Here is a 21,271-nt window from a genome sequence, read left to right as displayed (position 1 = left end):
TTTCAGTTGAATATTGGTTTTGCAACCGTAGACGGGGCCTCCTCCTTGCAAGAGATGATTTCCTCACTTCCAAGCAAATAAACTTTCACTCGTAGGATCTGCGTTTTTTGGTGTGAGTTTTTTTTTTTGAGGAGGAGGAGGAGGAGGAAGTGAGGTTCCAACTGTCTTGAGAGATAACTCTGAACTTCTCTCTGAACAAAAGGACATTGATGAATGCACGCGCGCACGCACAAACGCCTCCTTTTTTCACAGATTAGAGTGCGAGTGCGTTTACTTAGCACCTTTATTTTTGTGGCTGTGTGCATGATTATTTGTTGATCCTATTTGGCAATAGCAGGTTTGTTTTTCGCACCAGTGGCTTACAATCCGAGCCGCTCCGAGTGCAGCGAGCTCGTAATTCTCTCGCCCCCCCCCACCCCTTCCACCGTGTCCATTTAACACAGTGGGATCAGAATAAAGTCTCCATAAGCGTCTTTATTTTCCACGTGGGTGCCAGACCCTCCCTCCGCTCCTCCCAGTTAATCCTGCGAGGTAGCTAAAGAGCGCGGATTACGGCCTGCTCCTCCGAATCCGGATGATGTTGGTGATGGAGATGACAGAGCTGCGCTCAGTTAATGAAACGCATGGAAGCGGTTGCAGCTTAAACGCAACGTGCGCGCATCATGTGAATAGATGTGGGGAATACCGTGTATGTTGAGACGTGCGTGTTTTAAATACTTTAAAGCAGAAGCCGACAATGTGATCAATGTGTTCCTCCTTATCTTTGACCCCTAATAACTTCAGGGCCCCATTTTTTTTTTTTTTTGTCTTGCCCCAGGGCTCTTCCTGCAGGAAGAGGTCGAGTCCGGACTGACTCTGCAGTTTTCAGATGGAGACTTGGAGTCTTCCATGACTAGACTGGAATGTATGACCAGGCTGAGACAAAGCAGTTTTCAGCCCCCAGGGGTACTGATAGCTAAACAACTCCTGAGTATTTTCATCCTGCTTGACGTCTTGTAACCAAGACTAATGGGTTTCAGACATATTTCTATGCGTTCATCCCACTCTCCTCCTCTAAAATGTCAAATAATATGTCTATTAACACAGGGAACTGGCTATTTGGTGTCTGTTTACTGGACAATTACGCACAGATGAATAATGCTGTTCTGTATACCACCACTGGCGCTCCCATAATTTTCTCTAAATGCTATAAACCATTTCACCTCAGCTATAATTGCCGCCCATGTTTGGTCTTCTGCGCAAGAACAACAGGGGATCTGTCTGTCTGGATAAACAAGAAAATTATTTGCGAAAGCAGCCTCTATGTTCCTTTTTAGGCAACAGCCGTCCTCTTAATAAACAGGGGATATTCTGGGCGATTCTCACACGAGGCGATCCATCTCGATTGTGATCTGGAGGTCAGTGTCCACTCGAAGCACAAAACCCACAAAATGTTTGGTTGCCCTGAGAAACAAAATCCACACGCGAAAGGCGAAAGCATGGAAATTTCCATGCAAATACAGAGAAAAGAAAGTCTCAAAAACAAAACTGGTATCGCTTTGAAGTGACTGCTGAACTTGATCGATTATCCGACTGCGAGCGCTGGGAGAAAACACTTCAGAAGCAATTAAATCCTCCATTTAGAAGCATCGGCCTTGTTTCAGTGCAGGAAGTTTTAGCCAAGTGTAACTTCCTGGAGACCCAGGCCACACCCGTCACAGCCCAGCGCCGCTTTGTTCTCCCTGCGCAGTGGATGTGACAGCACATGTGTCTATACGTGCATGCATCTGTGCAAGCGTAACACAGGTCATCACCAGGTCAGCTGGTCTATTATTGATTTCCTGGTGGAAAGAGAATGAACACAGCGCGCCGGAGCTGCCGCCCTGCCCCTGCGCACCAGCCAACCTTCAGCTGACCGTAACACGTATGAATGTGTGCCAGAAAAGAAGCGTTAACAGTAATGACGAGGTGGGGAACACTTTAAACAGAGACTGATAAGTGCTAACGGGCTGTTTAATGAACGCGGTAAACTGCTTATCGCCTTCCCGCTGGCACCGCTCCGCTCTGTGACGGGCGTCCAAGCACAACCCGAAGGCTGTTTCTCGCTGGGTCTGTTCAGTGTACGTTTGATTAGTGGCGAGCGGTGGGAAACTACGCCGACAAAAGCATCAACGGCGTGCTTTTGCATAAGATCCTCTCCACAAAGCTGCTCGGCGGCCTCCTGCGGGGAGGTAGAGCAAGAACACGGACAAATATGGGACTGTTATTGTGGTGAGGAGGGGCGGCTGGATGTAATATTTTCTCTTTAAACTTCCTAGAAATATTATTCTCCGGTTTTAACTCCCTCTTTGCCCGAGAAAAAGAAACAACAACACATGCCCTTAAAAACCTTCCTTTTTTTAAACCAACCCGTGCTAATAATTCACAGTCGCTGCCCCTCAAATGATGACTGTAGCTGAAAGTAAAAAAGACATGAGAAAATAGGAGATAGTGCTTCCTGGAACATTTGCTGCTGACATTTGCCGTTTCCCCGTCCAGCCTATCTTCAACCTTCAAACCAGATTGTGAGGAGATTAAATTAAAAAAAAAAAGAAACCAAAAACCTTTCTTTACCTTTAGCAGCCTGTTTGTTCTGTTTTGTTCCCCTACCACAAACATGAGAGTGCTGTTTGTCTAAAATATCACCTTCAGGGCCTGACAGGGTGAACTCACAATGGCTGTGTTGTCATTAATACTTTGTTTACAAGGAGATTACTCGAGCATTCGACGGATTCGGGACCCGGGTGCCAAACATTTTTGGAATTGTACCGTAACACAAAGTGTCACTGGCACAAGCGACGAGCGCGCGAGTATGAATGATGCGACGCGGCAAACAACGCTTCCTGATCGAGCTGTTCGTCCACTTATCACTCAACTCATTTATAATCCATTTTATGTGTGTTTTTGTTCAGAAAGGAGCCAAATCAAAGCTTCTTTTGCGCCTTTTCCAAAAATGGAAACACAATGACTCTTCATTTGTACCCACACACTGATGTAAGTGATAAAAATAGACAATTATTTCCCCATGACACTAGCGCTGGTTTCTGAAAATCCAATTTCAGCTAAACTCCCAGTGAGAAGCACAGAGGAAGGAGCCAAGGCAGGAGTGGAAGTGCGTTAATAGAGTAATAGATCATTAGGTAAATGAGTGAGCTGGAATGGACGCGCGCGCGTGTGTGTGTATGTTTGAACGCGCACTGCAACAACGGACGTGTTTAACCTCGCATTCCAGTGGCAGCCTTGAGAGCGGCTAATCCAGTCTTAGCGAAAGGCCCCTTTAACTCCCGGGTCGCCCTTCTCGCCAGCCCGCACACAAGTTAAACGCATGGGCACACACATCACACATCACACACGGCTGTCATGCCTGCATGCCGGGCACGACGCACACGCCCACCGCAAGCATGCGGCATCCCCGACGCAGCGAGCAGCGCGGTTGTTTTGTCTCTGAAATCTGCGTGAGGCAAATCTGGAACACACCCACCGTCGCGCCTCGGAAGGTGCTACCTGGCTGGAAATCTGTCTTTGCTGTCTGTCATCCGGTCACGTTATCAGTCCATCTAATTCCCCATTTTGCTCTACATTCTTCAGTGCAAAATCATCGGCGATCGGCTGAGTGAGAACATGGGGGCAAGTCACGTAGACATGGCACGCCGTCCATTGTTAGGTCATCTGGCAGCAGAGAGGCTGAGGTACTTTGTTTAAATGTGCTGCTTTTTCAACACTCATTTTTAATAATATCTCAACGGGCCGTCTTGAAAACCACATCCTTCAGTATAGTTTTGCGCTATGTATATAAACCGGTCCTATTTTCTGCTCGCACACTTCGACTTTCGCACCAGTCTTGTCAGACGAGGGTGAATGATGTCACCCTTCTGCTGTTGTCCACTACGCATGGACACCAAAATAAAAAGAAGTCTGCGAAGAATAATATTCCAGTGTAAGTGTAATACCATGACTTATTGCTTGAATATTTGGGAGTCCTCAATATGGTGACATAACTACATGACCAGCAGTCCGCCAAACTTGAAAAGCTAGTTTGCGCATGTGGCGTTGGTGTCACCGTTGGCACAAGGTGTGTGTGTGTGTGCCTCTAAAGGTTATTTGCACATCTTTACACAGGATTAGCTTGGCTTTGTTTCGGGACTCGCTCACGGAGCCAGCTCTCAGAATTGTACAGCAGCGCAATTGTCTGTTCTCCACACAATTGGGGAAATAGTTCAGCAAGAATGTGCTGGAGAGTTGACGTTAAAGAGAAAGTTCTCTTTTAGAAGGAAGAAAACTTGTTTCCGTGGACCGCTTCCATGCGCTTTTTTGGAATACTGCGTTAGATGGATGGACCGGTCACCTCGTTTGAGTATGGAACCGAACATTGTGTGCAACAAAAATCACCACATTTATTTTTCTTTACCTCTGGACAATGCTAGCCGACATCAAAAGCATAATTACAACTTCCCTCATTAAAAAGGGACAAACCCCATCACAATGGCCGGGCCGACTGATTTTAATACAACACAAAAGCTTTTTATCTCCCAACCAAACCTAGTCCTCCCTCTTTATTTCTGAATCCTTTTTGCAACATTTCAAAACTGCTGGAAACAGGACTGCAGCGAGGCCGATCACAACAGAACAAACCTTGAAATGTGACGTGTCTCATTTGTGTGGATTTAAAATGGAATTAGCAGCTGCAGTTTGTGGCACCGCTTGCACGTAAAGAACAGTATTTGTACCTTGTTGGAGCAAAAACGCGCATTTTTCCAAGTTCCCTGACCTTCAGGGACACACAAACGCTGCTAAACAGATGAATTGATGCTTGATGTCGTCATTCTGCATTTCTGACTCCAGACTCACCCTCATCAGACTGCTATGCTATGCAAATAGACGGTTACCGACTCAAAAATGTGTAAATATATCCTGCTGACATTTAGCAGCTTTGGCTACTTTTGGCGTGGCCGTGCTGCTAGGGTCATCTGGGGAGCAACAGCTGTGTGAGGTGTTAAAATTATGAGCGGGGGATTTCTCTACAGGACAGCACAATCTGTTCTTATTATTTAGCATCTGCTTTGAAGCGCTTCCTGAAACCCGTCATAATCAGTTCCGTCTCGATTCCAGTTCATTACATCATTTTTGCGACGCAGGGCGAACGTTGAAAAACATGCTGCTACGGTCCTTTAAATTCCCGACCCATGATGTAAGATTTTAGTTCACACAGCTACATGGTGATTGACATCGTGCCTTCGAGGTTCTTACACTAACAGCCAGGAAACATGTCAAACCCTTTTTTTAGAGCCGGCTGACCAACTCCCTGAACTCTGCCCGAGGAAAGAAACACCTCTGGATGAACTAAGGAAGAAATCAGGGCAAGAGCGTCAACTGTAAATCAAACTCCTTAAAACATGCTTATTTTCTTCAGGCTCGGAGACAGCCTCCTGTCTCTGGAAGCACATCTGCCTCCACAAACAGTGGATCAGATCTTGCCAGAACTTTCTCCTCTGCTCTGTTTTCCCCCACTCAGCCTTCGGCCGTCTCCATAAAAAGACAAGTCTTGAGGAGGGCGGACTTCTCCTTCGCTGTTGATAATAAAACAAGTGCCTCTCCCTGACAGGGTCTAGAAAGAAAAACGGGGGACGGACGGTGTTGTCATGACGAGCCAAATGTGACGGCTGTGGAACGCGCAGAGGCGGTTTCTGCCTTCGCGGTTTCTCTTCCTGCCATGCTGGTGCAGCTCATGCAGCGCCAGAGCATGAAACGTGCCAGATTAGTGAATTCACACGACTAGAGTGTCGACACATGGTGTATATGATAAGACGTCAACAAGCCCTGCATATTTTATGGAAAGCACCCGCCCCGAAAGTTTTCCTCCCCAAAAAATTTGCCGGACAGGTTATTTAAAGCAGAAATGTGTTCGTTCCTTCAAGCGAACAAAACGTCCTGCTAAGTTGACCTCCTGGGTCAGTGTGTGTCTTGGAAAACTTGCAATCAATGTAAATAAACTGCGCTGGTGACTAAAGAACCGCAAGGATGTTAGATGCCACTTGTGCGCACACACACGAACACAGCTGTTCATGATAGTCACCGCAATACCAAGGAAGGGCATTTCCAAATATTCTCTTCCGGATCTGACTTAAAATGAGTGGTGATCCATTCACTCTGCAAAACCTTCTATTAAACATCAAGAGTGGAGGCTTTGTGGCTATTTCTGCCAGGACTGTTTGTACTGGGAGTGGCAGGGGAGCAAAACAAACACACCTACTGCAATAGAACAAGGACACACATCAGCAGGTAAGAAGAGGACGATGTGGTGAAAATGTTTGCCTCCAACATTCAAATTCGGTGATACAAGCGACAGTGGAGCAGGGTAATCCATCATTCCATCAATACTTGCTTTATGTTGCCCTCCGTCTGCCTCTTTGTCAAACACAGCACCTATTTCCTTTTTTGGGTAGTTTGGGCTGATTAAAAATCCATTTGTTCCTCAAGATCCACGAGACTCAACATTTTAACTCGCCTGCACTGGATTCTTAAACAAATCAGTCATTTTAATGACTAAAGTGTACAACTTGTAACACTTGTGAACACAAAACAAGGTTTCAAGACAAAGAAGATCATTATCTGGCGATTGGCAAAGCATCGCCGCTATCTGGCCACCTTCCAAGATTAGCTCAAATTCATCTTCTAAAGCTTCCTTGTTCATCTGTTGTCGTGATGTGACGTCCAGACAATGCCGTCCTTCATGGTGCACATGACCTCAACTTACAACGCCAGAACACAAATAAGGGCAAAATCCACTTTTGTTGCAGGTGAAGGAATAATCAATTCGAGGAATAACCCCTTCAGAAACAGGCTAAATAAAAACCACCTTCTTTCAAATACGATAAACGTCCCTTTGGATCAAACGATAATGTTCTCATGGCGAACGTGACTTACATTTACTGCTCAATGTGTTTGGTTGCTGAAATGAGTACACAGCACATGTGCAGAAGCTGCGAACAAACAGTTTAGCCACTTGGCTGATGGGGACGAGAGTGCTTTGTGTATTTAAATGACAAAACTAAGCGTTTCAGCACTTCAAGTTCCAGTCCAGACCATGTCGAAGAACTTTCTAAGCTTTGCAGAGTATTTTTTCATTGTTGTTTTAGACTATATTATGCATACATTTCAGCATATCTGAGATGCATTCAGGGACATCTTGTATAATCGAAAACTGCTTCTAAACATTTTTTCTACAGTGCATTGTCAGCATGGATGTTGATTCTTCTTATAAGGAAACGAGGAAACTTATTCCTATTTTACTACAACTACTGGAATATAGAAATGTTTGGCTAACCTCCCAGAAAAGGATGATTTTTCTAAGGTTGAGTTTTTGACCTTTTACATACATTTCAGAGTCGTGCTCGCTTGTTAAGACGTATTAGAAGTGAGATTAACGACTCCATTAGGAATTTTGACATATTTAGGGTCTTTGTGGGTTATGAATATTGCTTACGTTGACTAAACTGATAATCCATGTAAACCTGTCTTCTAATCTGCAATACTGCAGAACAAATTCCTTCCAAGGCACGAGCCGAGTGATCAATCCAGACTGCTAAATGTTATCCCTGATATTCCATTAGTACAATGCCTTGACGCCATAAGTAGAATGCATCGCACGTCAGTACAAGTGGAACAAATGCACGGCTGCCTCGAGAGGGGATTAAACGTTTACGCACTGGCAACCGCGAGGTGCATTCTGGCTCTGTCTCTCCCCGTCTTCTCCATCCCCACCGTGTGCCTCCAGTCTGGTAACCTAGAATTTGAAATATTTATCTACTCTGGCATGTATGACGAAAACCCACATTTGTTTATCATCAGCGGATGAAGAGCAGCTCCAAGGGGCATAATCCTCCATTAACGCGAATGCAATTTCATCTGGAACGCCTTCTTTGTCATATTTTAGAGCCCTTCTTGCACCGAGTTCAAGTAAGTGGTGAGGATTTATGAAGTGGTGAAGCACAGCCTGGCTGGACATGCACTATTTGATTGTGATGCACCGTCGGGGCATAACTCTTGTGCCTTTACCAGCGGCTTTTTAGAATAAAGCGATGGTTTAAGGTTTCAAGTGGAAAGATTTAATGTGTTTACAATCAATAGATGCCGTCTGAATGAATTTCTTACCTTATAAAGCCTTCCCAAAATAAACAGTTTAGACACATTTTCCAATACAAACTATATTCACTTTTACAGCTTGGCAAAGCGGTTGTGCCGTACTCCAGATTTATTTTGTCAGATTACTTTACTAGTGTTTTTACAGCTTGCTCACCAAGTTTAGAGCATCAGCTGAAAAGTTGCCAGAAGTGCTCAAGTAACCCCAACAAATCTAAGCACTACTCCTGTTTGGATCTGACTGAGAAATCCAGTAATAATTAGAAAAATCAAAGAACTGACACACTGTCTCAAGGTAAAGCCGAAAACCTACAACATATTGCCGCATTTCCTGCGCAATCACGAGAATGCTGACTAAACATACGGCTTGGATGACGTGTACCAGAAGCAATGAGCAACATTAAAGGAATTCACAACTAGTTACATGACAGACTGTCATTTGTTTACATAACTTTTCAAGAAGATTGAACAAGAACTTTGTTTGCTTCTTCATTAGTGGGTGTTAATATTTACCATTTGTCTCTGGATTAAACAAAGACAATATGTAACCTTTGTGGACACAGTGACTCACTGCATAGTCAACTGAATGCATGTGAAGTTAAAAATTCTTTGACTGCTCGAAAGCCTTGAAGATAATAGCTTTTGTGATATCTCTTTTTCAGGTAGTTGAACATTGTAAGTCAAAGCTGGGCTTCGCAGAGTCATCTACTATCTCGGTCTCAAGGGCTTATCACTCAAGGAGGTCCACGGTGGAAACACTGGGGGGAGGGTGCCGCTTATTACAGCACAGAGAAGGAGTGGGCTGCTGAAAAAGAAGAAGCCGAGTTTCCTGTTCTGTCCTAGGGCCGACCCTCAGGCAGAACGGGAAAGTTACTACAACCTAGATACTACAACCTCGACTGGCACAACCGTCTGTACGTCTGAGCCGATCACCTTAACACGGAGGGTAATGCTTTACGTCCAGATAAGGAAATACGTTTCAGATGTTTGTATTCGAAATCAAATTATGGGGACGACAACTCTGAATAATTTTACAGATCCTATAATAGTATAGGACATCTAGCACTACGTAGTTTTGCTCCAAGTCCAATCAGATAAGCCAATGTAATGGCTTTCAGTATGACTTCCCACAATGTATTATTAGATTCAAATGCAGGCCAGAATTCCAGTAAACAAGTACCACACATCAGATTTCATGTCTCTCAAAAGATGACATGGTGAAGCATTAGATCAAAAACAATTTGGTCGGTGCCCTAAAGCTTCATCAGCATTGTTGGACGAATATTAGATTCATTACTGTGGGCCATGTGGCAACAGATTTCACACCACACAGCCCTGCTACAAAGCTCTAATCCAGACCGCAGCACGGTGCCAGCAGAGCCAAAGAAAATTGTATTGTTTTCCAATCAATGCATGTTGCTTTATGAGGGCTTCCAGCCACAGAAACATTGCTCATAAAGAGCAGACAGACCGCTGGAGCAGTCAGCAGAGGATTCCTCACCACTGGAGAAGAAGGGGGGAGAGATGGAAACAGAAGGAGGGGATGGAGGGAGGGAGGGAAGGAGTGAGGGTTGCTGATTAAATACTAGCATGTGTGCATTTTTAAATCTGTATTTATTGCAAAAAAAAAAAAAAAACGAGCTCAAAACCCACATGTCAATGAACCTGTTCTGCGAGGAACACGTTGTCCTTCCACAACATTTTCCAATCTTTGCCCAGTAGTCAAATACGAGCTGCGAAATGCTGAGGGTTTTATTTTGATGGTGCAGTTCTCATCAGAACCCTCAGCGCTCCTCATGGCCTTGACCCATATCTGTGTGTTTTGCCTTCATCTCTCCACTGAGCTTTGAGGTGTAGAGTGTCAAACACAACACCTGTGGCTCTCTCCAGCCGGGCAGCCAGCTACAGGTCTCTGCCTTTGCCTTGTGTCACTTTCGAGGCAAAAAGTCTTCTCTTCATAACCAGGAAACATGTGTGGTCTTGTGTGGCTGAACGTGTGAGTCTCGGTGCACCACATGTCATTTAAAGCGTTCCATCACGGGAAGTTTTTGCATGCTGACGTCCCCCCCTGTGCTCTGCTCAGTTTCAAATTTCTGTTCGTCACTGATGTTTCACAAGAAATTTGTTACATCAATAAAACAAACTATGCGTCTCCTGCAACTAATCTAAAATTACACTGACTATTGTTACTTCCTAGTGATACAATGATAATTGCTCAACAAAGGGAAGAAAAATACTTTTTTTTTAGACAGAGACAGAGGCTTCAGAGTCTTGATGCAAAACTGTCATATGCATGCAGGAAATAAACATCTTCCCTTTCCGTTCCTCACAGACGCCCTGAACCACACCATGCATACTGGCAAACAGTCAAAACCTCAAGCATCGTCACAGCACCTTCAAGTGATTTTAATTAATTTATGACTAATGAATTGAGTACTTACAAGATAGGAATTTTGCCTGTCGAGGAACACGGAGTCTCCCATCGTCTCGCAAAAGTATCCACATAAAGTAAACACCCACCGAGAAGACTTTGAAATAAATTATATCCTATGTCCAAAAATATAAAAGCGTGCGTGTGCGCCTCTGAACAGACCGCAGAAGAAAGAAGAAAAAAAAAGCTCCACGAATGTGTCTTCTCCTATTTCTACACTAGTGACAAAAACCTTGGGATTTCTTATCTTTGACTGTAAGTCACGACAGAGTCCCTTCTAAGAGTTGATGCCTCTACACCAGCCAGGAACGCGCGCCAGAAAACCGTCTGTGCCAGAAAGGACACCATAGCGCGTAATGCGTAACCGATCCATACTGCGCGCCCCGTGGACTCCGGCGAAGACAGATGCTGAACCAGAACGCGGAGAGGCAGAGGGGCCGCCGTTAAGTTCGCACCACTTGCGCCTAACTTCCGGTTTAGATTTTCAAAATAAAATGTTTTGTCGCGCAAACAAAAAAATGGAAACTATTTTACCGAGGGAATCTCCTATAAACGTTATATTTTGTGACATATACTAAAGAGATATGATTAACTAACATAATGCAGATATAACATATAATTCACACAGGTCCGGTTGATCCAACAACAAACTAGATGTTAGTTTTAAACTGCTTAGTTTGCCCCACATCCCTTCATAAGGCAAAATTGTATTAATCATTTTCCCCACATTATATTTAGCCTACATTATTATAAAATGACTTGAATGACTGAAGCGAATACTTGCTGCGTGTGTTTGTGTGAGCGTTATTATGGTTGATAAGTACATGCTTTTATTTTGAAGGCACGGTCATCTACGCCTGGTCTTCTTTAAAGTGTCTCTAGGCGGGTGACAGTGTACAAAACGGAGCTAAAAAGAGAAGGATGGGCGGGGCGCTCAAGGAGGAGGAGGAGGAGGGGGGAGGACCAGCAGTGGAAGAAGCTTTGATTATCAACAGCAGGGCTGCTCAAATGTTTTCATGTCAGTGACCCACAAGAGGAGCTCCACGGTTGATACGATTACGCCGGAGGCTCCCCATACAGGGAGGTCTTCGTCTGTGTCATGTTTATGGGAAGGATCCACAACAGTTATTGCAGTGGGTCAGGAGAAAATAGTACGCAGGCACATGAATTACACAGGCAGGAAGTGTAGTGATACGTAAGGCCTCATTTGCATAAGGACGCCGTATGAATTTTAAAGCAGCAGTTTTGCATTCATTTTGATAAGCGTGCGTTAGAGCACTGTCATCAAGGATGTAACAAGATGAAGATTGAGCCGATATACTGGTAAATGTATATGCAAATCTTTTGCAAATCTGTTCAGACCTGCAGTTACCACTTATTGCCATAGGTGCCGCCAAAAAGAACAAAACAGACCTTCGAGGGGCTGCTTTAAAGCACTAAATCTATTCAGAGCTGAGTCATTTCTGCCGCTCTTAGTGGAAATACCTAAAAAACAAACCCATTTATCCTGGTTTCTAGGAAGGTAATATTTTGGCAATGCACGTTTTCTTCCAGCGGCAGTAACAAATAGCTCGATTTAAGCTTAATTACCACAGGAAATAAATCACCATGGAGAGAATTCACCAGGCTAACCGCAGAACCAAAACTGTGATCGACTGGTTCCACAGTAAAAAAAATCTGGAGTATTATATTTATGAGCATACTGACGTTCAAATATGCTCTTAAGGGCGACCATGAAAGGCCAGTCCACCACGGGGGGAGGCGAAACAGGACAGGACGACTTGCCTCGGTTTGTGTAACACTTGATGTGGAACCAACGTTAGGCAATCTGTGTCAAAAGACTCCAACCTCAATATAAAAAAAAAAAAAAGAAACAGAACAGATGCAAACAAATAGAGCACAACCCACTCTGTCAATGACACAGTGAGATTTAATGGAACCTATTTGATGAAGAAGGTGGGAATGAGTGTTTGAGTGACCAAAAAGAATTGGATTCCTCTCTGCTTATCATATTGAGGCATAGCCATTTAAAAGAATGCTGAGAAGCTAAAAGGAAGACGAACTTTAAAAACGTGGAGATGACAGATAAACTCCCGACGCCTGACTCAGCCGTAAGCCGGGCGCTGAACTGCACCGAGGTCCGTATCTCACGGAGGCATCATCAAAACACAGCAGTGTTAAAAAACTTACCAGGGTAAGAAAACCTGTCCTCGCAGAGAATGGGCCGCTGCTTATCAGATCTCGGTTAAGTGACGGCGTGAATTCAAACACTTGAGGCGTGTTTGTTGTGTGCAGACGGCAAAGCAGTCTTTCCAGATTCGACGAAATGAGAACAGGAGGTGGAAGCGTTAATTAAATTCGGTGCAGTTTGAGCACTTAACCCTTAGTCTATTGTTAGATGGCCTCAGTCGCAGAGGAGCCGGGACGCATCTTGGCTTGCATTGCGGAGGTACACACTTGCATTTCTATCTGCATTCAGATCTCCTGAGTTATGTGTTTGGAATGAGGAAAAACAAGAAAACAATAGGAAAATGCCACCAAGATATATCTCTCAACCTTTTATTTTTTTTTTTCCCGCACTCAATTTTTTGGTGCACTTACATAATCAGCAGCTGCAAGTAATTTGGTATTGAAAATGAATAAAAATGACTTTACAAATGACTCACTAATATAATAGAAAACAAAGGCCAGCGCAAATATTTTGCCGTTTTCTCTGATAAAAGACGAATGGATAAAGGAATAAAGATTTAAAGTTTTGTTTATCCATTTTCGACCCCGATAAAGAAAAATTTCAACATGAAAATCAAACGACCACTCGTTTTTTTGTTTTTAAATACACTTTTGTGAACGGAAAATCTAATGACAGCCCAAAACATAACCAGACCGTATAGTGTTAGTGGAACAGATGTAAATTGGGTTCTGTGAATGAATAAACTTGGAAGAGTCCAAGAAAAGTTTCTCCAGATTTAGAAGGGAACTTGTAGACAGCGGCATGGAGGCGATTACTCAGACTGCCATTAGTGGGAGACAAAGGTTCTGCACTGTGGGATTTAGCAAAACAAATGTTCCAGTGGACGGGGACTTCAAATGACGCGATAAACACGCACTCATCAGCCTTGACTATGTGCAGCAAGAGGTCTCTGACGTAAAACATTTTTTTTTCTCCTCTTTAAAATCAGTGGCGAGCGTAGCTGCAAAGCTGGGGTTTAAGGTCCCGTAGGAGGAGCCTGCCGTCTCCTAAAATGGTGTCTCAGTGGTCCCATGGCTCACAAACACGCACAGAGCCTGTGATTAGAGGGAGGGGAGGCCGAAGGGGAGAGAGCTCAAGGTAAGAGATGCAGCGAGAGGAGAAGCAGGCGGACGTTAACGTATGGATAGAGCGCGTCGCGTTTGGCAGGAGCCGGCTCCTTCTGCGTGTTAGAGCACGACTAAATTGTTTGCGAAGGCCACTCTGCACATCCCTGAAGCGGGCCGTCACTCCTCGTATCATCTTGAAACTGTTAAAGTGATGGCGAAACGAGGCCCCGTATGATCGTATATCAATTTCAAAGCTGGATTTTCCACTGTTGAGTTTGGCCCGGCCCGTTTGTGTTGATACATCACATCCCTGCTATTAAATGTCAATCTGGAGGAAAAAGCTTCTTGGATTTTTTATTTTATTTTGTTTTTTTTTGGGGGGGGCAACAGAAGAAACAGTGAAGATTGTTTACAACGATTTAGAGCTCTATCACAATTCTCTGTGCACGTATTTTCTTAAACAACAACCTCGGAGCCATATTGCTGAAATCCCCTCATTTATACGAACATCTTGACATCACTATATTGTTTCTTTACAGGGACCACGTGAGGCCAGCCTATAATCCCAGGGCTGTATGGTAAAGGCGAGCTGCGATGTTTACATCATTCAGTCAAGATGTACAGCGCCCTGCTTCCAGCAGCCGAATGCCTGAGTTGTGAAATCACTCCATCCAGTGGAAAGTATTCTGTTAAAGTGCTTTAAGACGATCCAGTAAATGACAGAGAAAAATCCTGCGAGAGCTTTCGATCTGTTTAATAAACACTCACAAAATAGATGTCGCAACGCCGCGCTATTTGTCTTGCATCACGGACACGATCTCGGCCTCGCGCTCGGAGGATGCAGGGTGAAATCTGTGCCGAGGGTCAGGAATGTCGTTATCGGTCATAAACAGCTGGAGGGTTTATTCGGAGCCTTGTTGCTAAATACCTGCGTGAATTCTCCGCTTTACTACGTGTCGACCATGTGACCCCTATATCAATGAGACATCAATAAACAAAAGGGATTGCTCATTACACTTCCTTGATTAGTCAGAGTGATGGTGATTAGTCCGCCACTGTTTGTGTCTCCTTAATCCATCTTGCAAGAATTCAAGCTGCGCACTTCCAGCTGATCAACAAAAGATAGAGCGAAAAGCTTCCTATGAGCAACTACCGAAAAATTGAAGGCATGGTTAGGTGTGACGTTTGTCACTCCTTTGCATTTTATGTGCCAATCTGCCTCTGTTGGTATTCGAACTACTTATTAACTGCGTGGTTGGTTGATGTAATGCATTGGATTTAACCCAGAGATGCTTCGTCGAGTCACCTGCCAAGAGCCTTTCCTTTCCAAGTGGTTACCAAGGCCAACTTCCCAGATGGTTCAGTGTAACTAAACATCTGGAGCATATGATGTTGGTCAAATGAAAGATAAATTTGTAAGTTAAGTTGTGGAGAGATATAATGTTATGATGTCACGTTATGAGGTTTTGGGTTGTATTCTTAGACCTCTACATTATCTTATCGGACAAATGTGCGTTTTAGAGCGTAAAACCTGGCTTTCTTAGGTATTTTTCTCCATTTCTGCACCGAGAGAGGCATGGCCCTGCCTTAGTTTGACGGGGCGCAACTTTTCCTCTAGTAATGCTGGCAAGTTGTAGGATGTATCGATCGCACGGCAGACAGCCTCTGCAATACTGCATATCTTCGACGCTTAAAATAGCTACTCTGAAAATGCAAAAATGCAACACACGTGATCAATGCCAACTCGAGCTCGGTATCCGCTCATCTAAACAGCTGCTTACAAAAAGATACAGCATCGACCCAGAAGCAATCGATGATCGTGACAAACGATAAAATGGTCACAATGAAATACGTAAAATTCCGAAAACAGACGAAGGTGCTGCCTTAACCCAGCAAACGACATCCTGGAGTTAACACTTGAACGCCAAACATTTTGTGTCCTGGGTTTATCTCAACAAAGTGACTAAAAAGGAAAAGCATAGGTGACAAACCTTGATAGGCTCAGGTGAAGACAATCAACCCCATGGAAAACCACGAGAACCTTGCGGGGCCACTGCAAGTCCAGAGGAGGTGTGCAGGAGTAACAACAATATATAATTTTCTTTTCTGCACACATTCAGATTGGTTTTCCTGTTGAGGGGTTAGTTTGCCTTATGTTGTATTGAAGACTTGGGTACAAAGGTAGTTCCTAAGTCCTTAGGAAAATGCTTGGGATATGGGATATTGGTCTATGAACTCGAATTTGACCAAAAAAACGATTAAAAGTATAAATCAAAAAGTTGCACACCTCTATTCACCATAGCCACTCGTATGCCTGCTTAATAACTAGTGGTCTTTTATCTCTCTTTCTTTCACATGTTGAACTTTGACCTCGGCTTCACAAAACAGTCGAGTGCTAGAGTAAGGGGAGAGGGTGAGGCGGGGGGTTGGTGGTAAAAAACTGGGCACATATAAGCGACTTTACAGCAGGAGCTGCACAAAGCAGCTCTGGGGGATGACCTCAGAACTGGGGAATGCATGTGTGTGTAAAAAGAGGGAGAGAAGAAGAAGACAGTGCTTTTCCAGCAGCGTGGGTTCACCCCTGCACTTGGGAGGTAAATAGCCGAGCCGCACAAACAAGCTAACAAATTATGTCTGTGTTAAGAGATCTTAGACCGCAATCGAACTCCGGAGACTGTCTTTGTCTCGCGGAGAAGATTTTTTTTAGAGGAACCGATCACTCGGCGGCTACCAGAGGAAGGACGCACACACATGCGTGCACACAAAGTGGCGACGGCACGGGTCTGGATTCAATCTGGATGCTTCTATCAACAGGCCGGCCCACTTGTCCTAAATCTCCATACTCCATCCTGAGGGCCTATAGACAGAGGAAAGGGGAGAGAAGGGGCAGGCGGGGGTGTTAAGCCAAGAATTTGGGGTTCTGAATTTGGGGTTGCTGTATAGCTTTCATCTCCATACCACCTCCATTAGACCAAAGCGGCTGGAGGGTCAGGACTGCTCTGAGAAGAGAAATGTTTGGCCCTGACTTGCATACGAAACAAAGTAGAGAAATGTAAAATGCAACAGGATACGTTTAGAAACACTCCCCAGTAGCATACTTTATTGAGGGTAGAATTACTGATGGATGGCATTGTGTGCTTTATTTGAAAAGCAAGTGGTAGATAGGGACATCTCTGCAAACTGGCTTATTATATTTATATATATATATATATATACCAGAGAATGGTCAGACTACTGCCAATAGGAATGTTTTGACTTTATTCTTTAAGTCACATTTCCAATCCACATGACTAAAACCACACCCATGAAACCCATAGGTGTGGTAGGTCGGGGCCTCGGTCTACTTATTCAATGACACAAACCTGACTCTATTTGACACATCCACACCTGACAAAGAACCACTTGGGTGCGTGGAACGAGCTATAATTAGACACTAGACATGCAAAAATTTTGGGTGTCTAATACTCTTTACATTTGATTGTTTGACTCATCTGTCTATAGTGGATTTCATTTCACCTAGCTCTCAAAACGTCTTAGTTATCACATGTCAACTGTTTTAAGAAAAATGCTTTTATTTCTTTTTCAGGTCATTTCCTGGGTCTACTTTGGTGTATATCATGTTTTCCAAATATTCCCGGTATTCCGTGAGAAATCCTAACGTTGACACGTTAATCTTCTCTATTGGAACACAGATTAAAGACAGTGAATGAACGGTCTTATCCCACTTGAAAGTTACTCTTTTGAAACTCGGTATTGTTCACTCCCTGGCACCTGTCAAGCGGACTGACGGATCGCTACGCGTGTAATAACCGTTCAAAAGTTCATCTCAGGCCAGAACTACACCTTGAGCGAGGAGATTCATGCAGGGGTTGTAAACAGCCTTTCATGCACCTTGGTTTTCACTTAAGAAAATGCCACGAAAACACTTCTATACATCAATGTCAGAGCAAGCTGACGGGTCAAAGTGCAAACTTTTTTTTTTGTTCTAAAGACAAATGGAATGCAGCATGTGTTTCTGAATGTTTCAATGTGTGAGTGCGGGTGTTATTCATGTCAGCGGGCATACCTCCGAGGCAGGGTGTTGTCATTGCCTGACTTTAATGACGTCATTGCAGGCAGAGAGGAAGAAAAATGTCTTTTTGTTAGCAGTCTGTCTTCGTCTCAATCTCTCCACTCATCTCTGGATGTGTTTATCTGTGTCTTTGCTGATGTAAACATCTGCTGATCTGACCTTCCACCTTTCTATCCATCCATCCATCTTTCTGTTTCTGTCAGCGTGTTTGCCTGACTGATCGGTGCGCAGCTTTCGTCCTGTGAATCTCTAAGTAATGCTGGTTGGGGAGCGTGCAAGTATTTTCTTGTCCCTCTTTGCTTTTGCACCCTTTAAATCTTTTGATTTCTTTTTATTACTACACAAGACAGCTGGCAATCGAATAGGAGTAGTATTAGATCCAACACAGGGCTAGCTGTCCACTTAGGTGCAACAAGCCTTCCACTAGTTTGTGAGTTTCAAAGCTGCTTTTCTGGACAACTATGAGTGACATTAATGGTGGTTTGTCACACTTTACATTTTTTTGGTTGGCTTGGTTTCTCAGTTTTATAGATAAAGATAAATTTTCCCATGTTTTTGAATCATTTCAATTCATATCAGTCGATTTTGTGTGACCAAATTCCACTCAAATCAAATGAATTGCTGCAAAGAATAAATCAAATTAACTATTAGCATTAGCAGATTTACAGATAGGGCCACACAGTTCATAACCTTAGCCCTAGCTCTAACCCTAGCCCTAGCCCTAGCTCTAACCCTAGCCCTAACCCTAGCCCTAGCTCTAGCCCTAGCCCTAGCCCTAACCCTAGCTCTAGCCCTAGCCCTAACCCTAGCTCTAGCTCTAGCCCTAGCCCTAGCCCTAGCTCTAGCCCTAGCCCTAGCCCTAACCCTAGCCCTAGCCCTAGCCCTAACCCTAAAAGTAGCACAATTTGCTGTTTTTACATTTTGTTATCATGCTGTGTGTTTTTGTTTCATATATAAATTGTTCTGTTATAATCTTTCACACTGTATGTGCATGACAAAAACACAATCTGCTTACTCCTCCTGAATGGTATCACTGTCCGTATAATAAAGGTTACTTCTCCGCATACGGACACCTTGTCTTTCAGATGCAGCTCCTCCACCTTATTGTGCACATGCACATGCACACACACACACACACACAAAGAAGGACACACACGCCGTCCGCCGCCTCCCACGTCTCCTCGATGTTTTCTGCCGCAACAGTTGCCATGGCGTCTGAGCTCGCCCGCTGCGTTGGACGGCACAATAACAAGGACGTGTGTAGTTCTGAGATAGTGCGTGCGTGCGTGTGTTAATATAACCACATGTCAGCATTTATTATGATGCGCTAATGTAGTCTAATGATACATCATAGACCCGGTAATATGATCCGCCTATGGAGCTGAACTGCTGAGAAAACATGGCAACAACAGTGTGGGAAAATAATTGCTGGGATTTCTGTATTTTTGTCCTGTGCGATGCACTTTGCAGTAACACAGAAAATAGCCCAGACTTGTTGCCATAGCACCACAGTAAAAGCTTAAGGTCATGATAGGACAGAGATGTGACATCAACATAAGCTTAGTTTCAGAATAAAAGAAATTATAGGGTTGCCTTGGATACTTAATATTTCTTTTATATATATATAGATGTGTCACATATTCTAAAAACAACACAACGGTGGGTCAAAATATGCTGCAGGCTTAACAAGAAAAAAAAAACATTCCTGTATCTGATTGCGAAATGTATGTAGAGCCAAGCCACGTTTATTTTCCCGTGCTTTCCCACAAATTCAGACATTCTTCTTTAACGAGGGATGACAGCACTTAAGAAAACACCTGCTTCACGGCTGCTAGAAGACGCCAAGAGATCCACAACAACAAAACCTCCTTTTGTCTTCTTTCATTTCGCTGACACAGTTCTGCCTTACGTGGAAGGCTTAGACCTCCTCTCCAGTACACTGAAGAGACTCTCTCCGGGGAGCGAGCCGAGGGGAGGGGAGGGGAGGGTTAGGAGTAGCTGGAATGATAGAATAAAATGTTCAGTGACTGACGGGTGTGTTGGTTCAGCTTGTCTCTGCTGAAGGACAGCGTCGCTCTGTAGACGGTTTGTGTGTCGGCATTTGTGGGTATGAAACTGCCATTATGGGTTTAAGAGATGTACTAAAAATGTTCTGGTACTGTGTTAGAGCTTGTTTCAGTTAAACTCACAGATAAGACTTAGGGTTAGGGTTACCGGCAACTGCTTAAGGATCCCCCGAAAAACCAAAGATTTATTGTGTGTCGGTGGATTTTTGGCAGAGGCTACATTATTGTCTGTTTTTTAAAGTCCTGGATCAAAACTGGGATTATGCACATTTTGCAATTTTTGTTTTTATTTCAGACAGTTTAACGTCAGTAAGCAGTAATTTCCTGGAGTCTAGCTGGCTTGAGAGTGCCCGGAGCTACGGAGTAAGCTTCACAAGTAATCAAAACTACCTGTTTTACCTTGTATTTTAAATTCTTGTGCTAAGCTAAGAAAACCAATGATAGAATTATCTATCTAAGACCAAACGCAGGAACGTAGAAAATTAAAACATTTTAAAACGGGCCTGCTAGAAGCTTTTCCCACTAATGCTAATGGGAGTGGGAGTGGAGGTAATTAATGTCTCAATGGAGATTATGAAATGAGCTTGACACTCTAATGGCTAAACATTTAAAATCTCTTTTATGCAATGGTCTCAAGCATTTGAAAATAGCTGCTAAATTACCTCATCAGGCAACGCTGCTATATTAGAAAATATAAATGGAGAGCATCGTAATCAGCCTGGGGTAGTTCTGCATAAATTCATAGCAACCGATCAGTGTACCTCGATGACACGTGAGCGCCATTCACCTGCTTGCATGCAAATCACTCTGCCTAGTGTTTCCAGTTGTTTGTCTAATGTTTTTATTTATTTTTTCCAATTGAATTAAATCACGAAAGCACCTCACGCAGAAGCGCAAACAATTGGGAGCTGAACGGCTGAGAACAACGTCGTCTCGTTTTCTATGATAATCAGCTCGATCTGGTCGCCATTGCGTTTGTTTCCCATGCAAATCAGCCTCACCTCATGAATTTTGCAGGTGTCAGGTGTTTCTCGGTGCTTGCACAGGACACGGCTTTTTGTATTCACAATAATAAAATAAGGTCAGCCGCAGCAGAAAATGTAGTATTGTGCAGACACGAGATCTGAAGGCTAGTTGGGATAAAAATATTTCCTTGAACCTCTGCCCTTCCCCCCCCCCCTTCCTCCCTGGAGTCATATCTGTTTCACTGCCACGCCTTCCTTTTTCTTTCTTTGGATTTGAACTCAT

At 43.8% G+C, this 21,271-nt stretch overlaps 1 protein-coding gene across 2 annotated transcripts in view; it reads right to left on the bottom strand.

Moving 5' to 3' along the window:
* The window catches only part of LOC125001178 (rho GTPase-activating protein 6-like), a 69,837-nt gene that overhangs the window by 27,431 nt on the left and 21,135 nt on the right, over positions 1 to 21,271 (bottom strand). The window contains exon 1 of one of the 2 annotated variants that reach the window (XM_047577089.1): positions 10,599 to 10,988. The exons of the other annotated variant lie outside the window; for it this stretch is intronic. Coding sequence (XP_047433045.1) covers positions 10,599 to 10,640 — 42 coding nt within the window. The 5' untranslated portion in view covers positions 10,641 to 10,988. Of the gene's footprint in view, positions 1 to 10,598; positions 10,989 to 21,271 lie in introns of those variants that run through there. 2 annotated transcript variants of the gene reach the window in all.

Source organism: Mugil cephalus, chromosome 23 (genome assembly GCF_022458985.1).
Source record: "Mugil cephalus isolate CIBA_MC_2020 chromosome 23, CIBA_Mcephalus_1.1, whole genome shotgun sequence".
NCBI lineage: Eukaryota > Metazoa > Chordata > Actinopteri > Mugiliformes > Mugilidae > Mugil > Mugil cephalus.
Note: the sequence above shows the minus strand (reverse complement) of the source record. Positions and strands in the feature narration are given on the sequence as shown.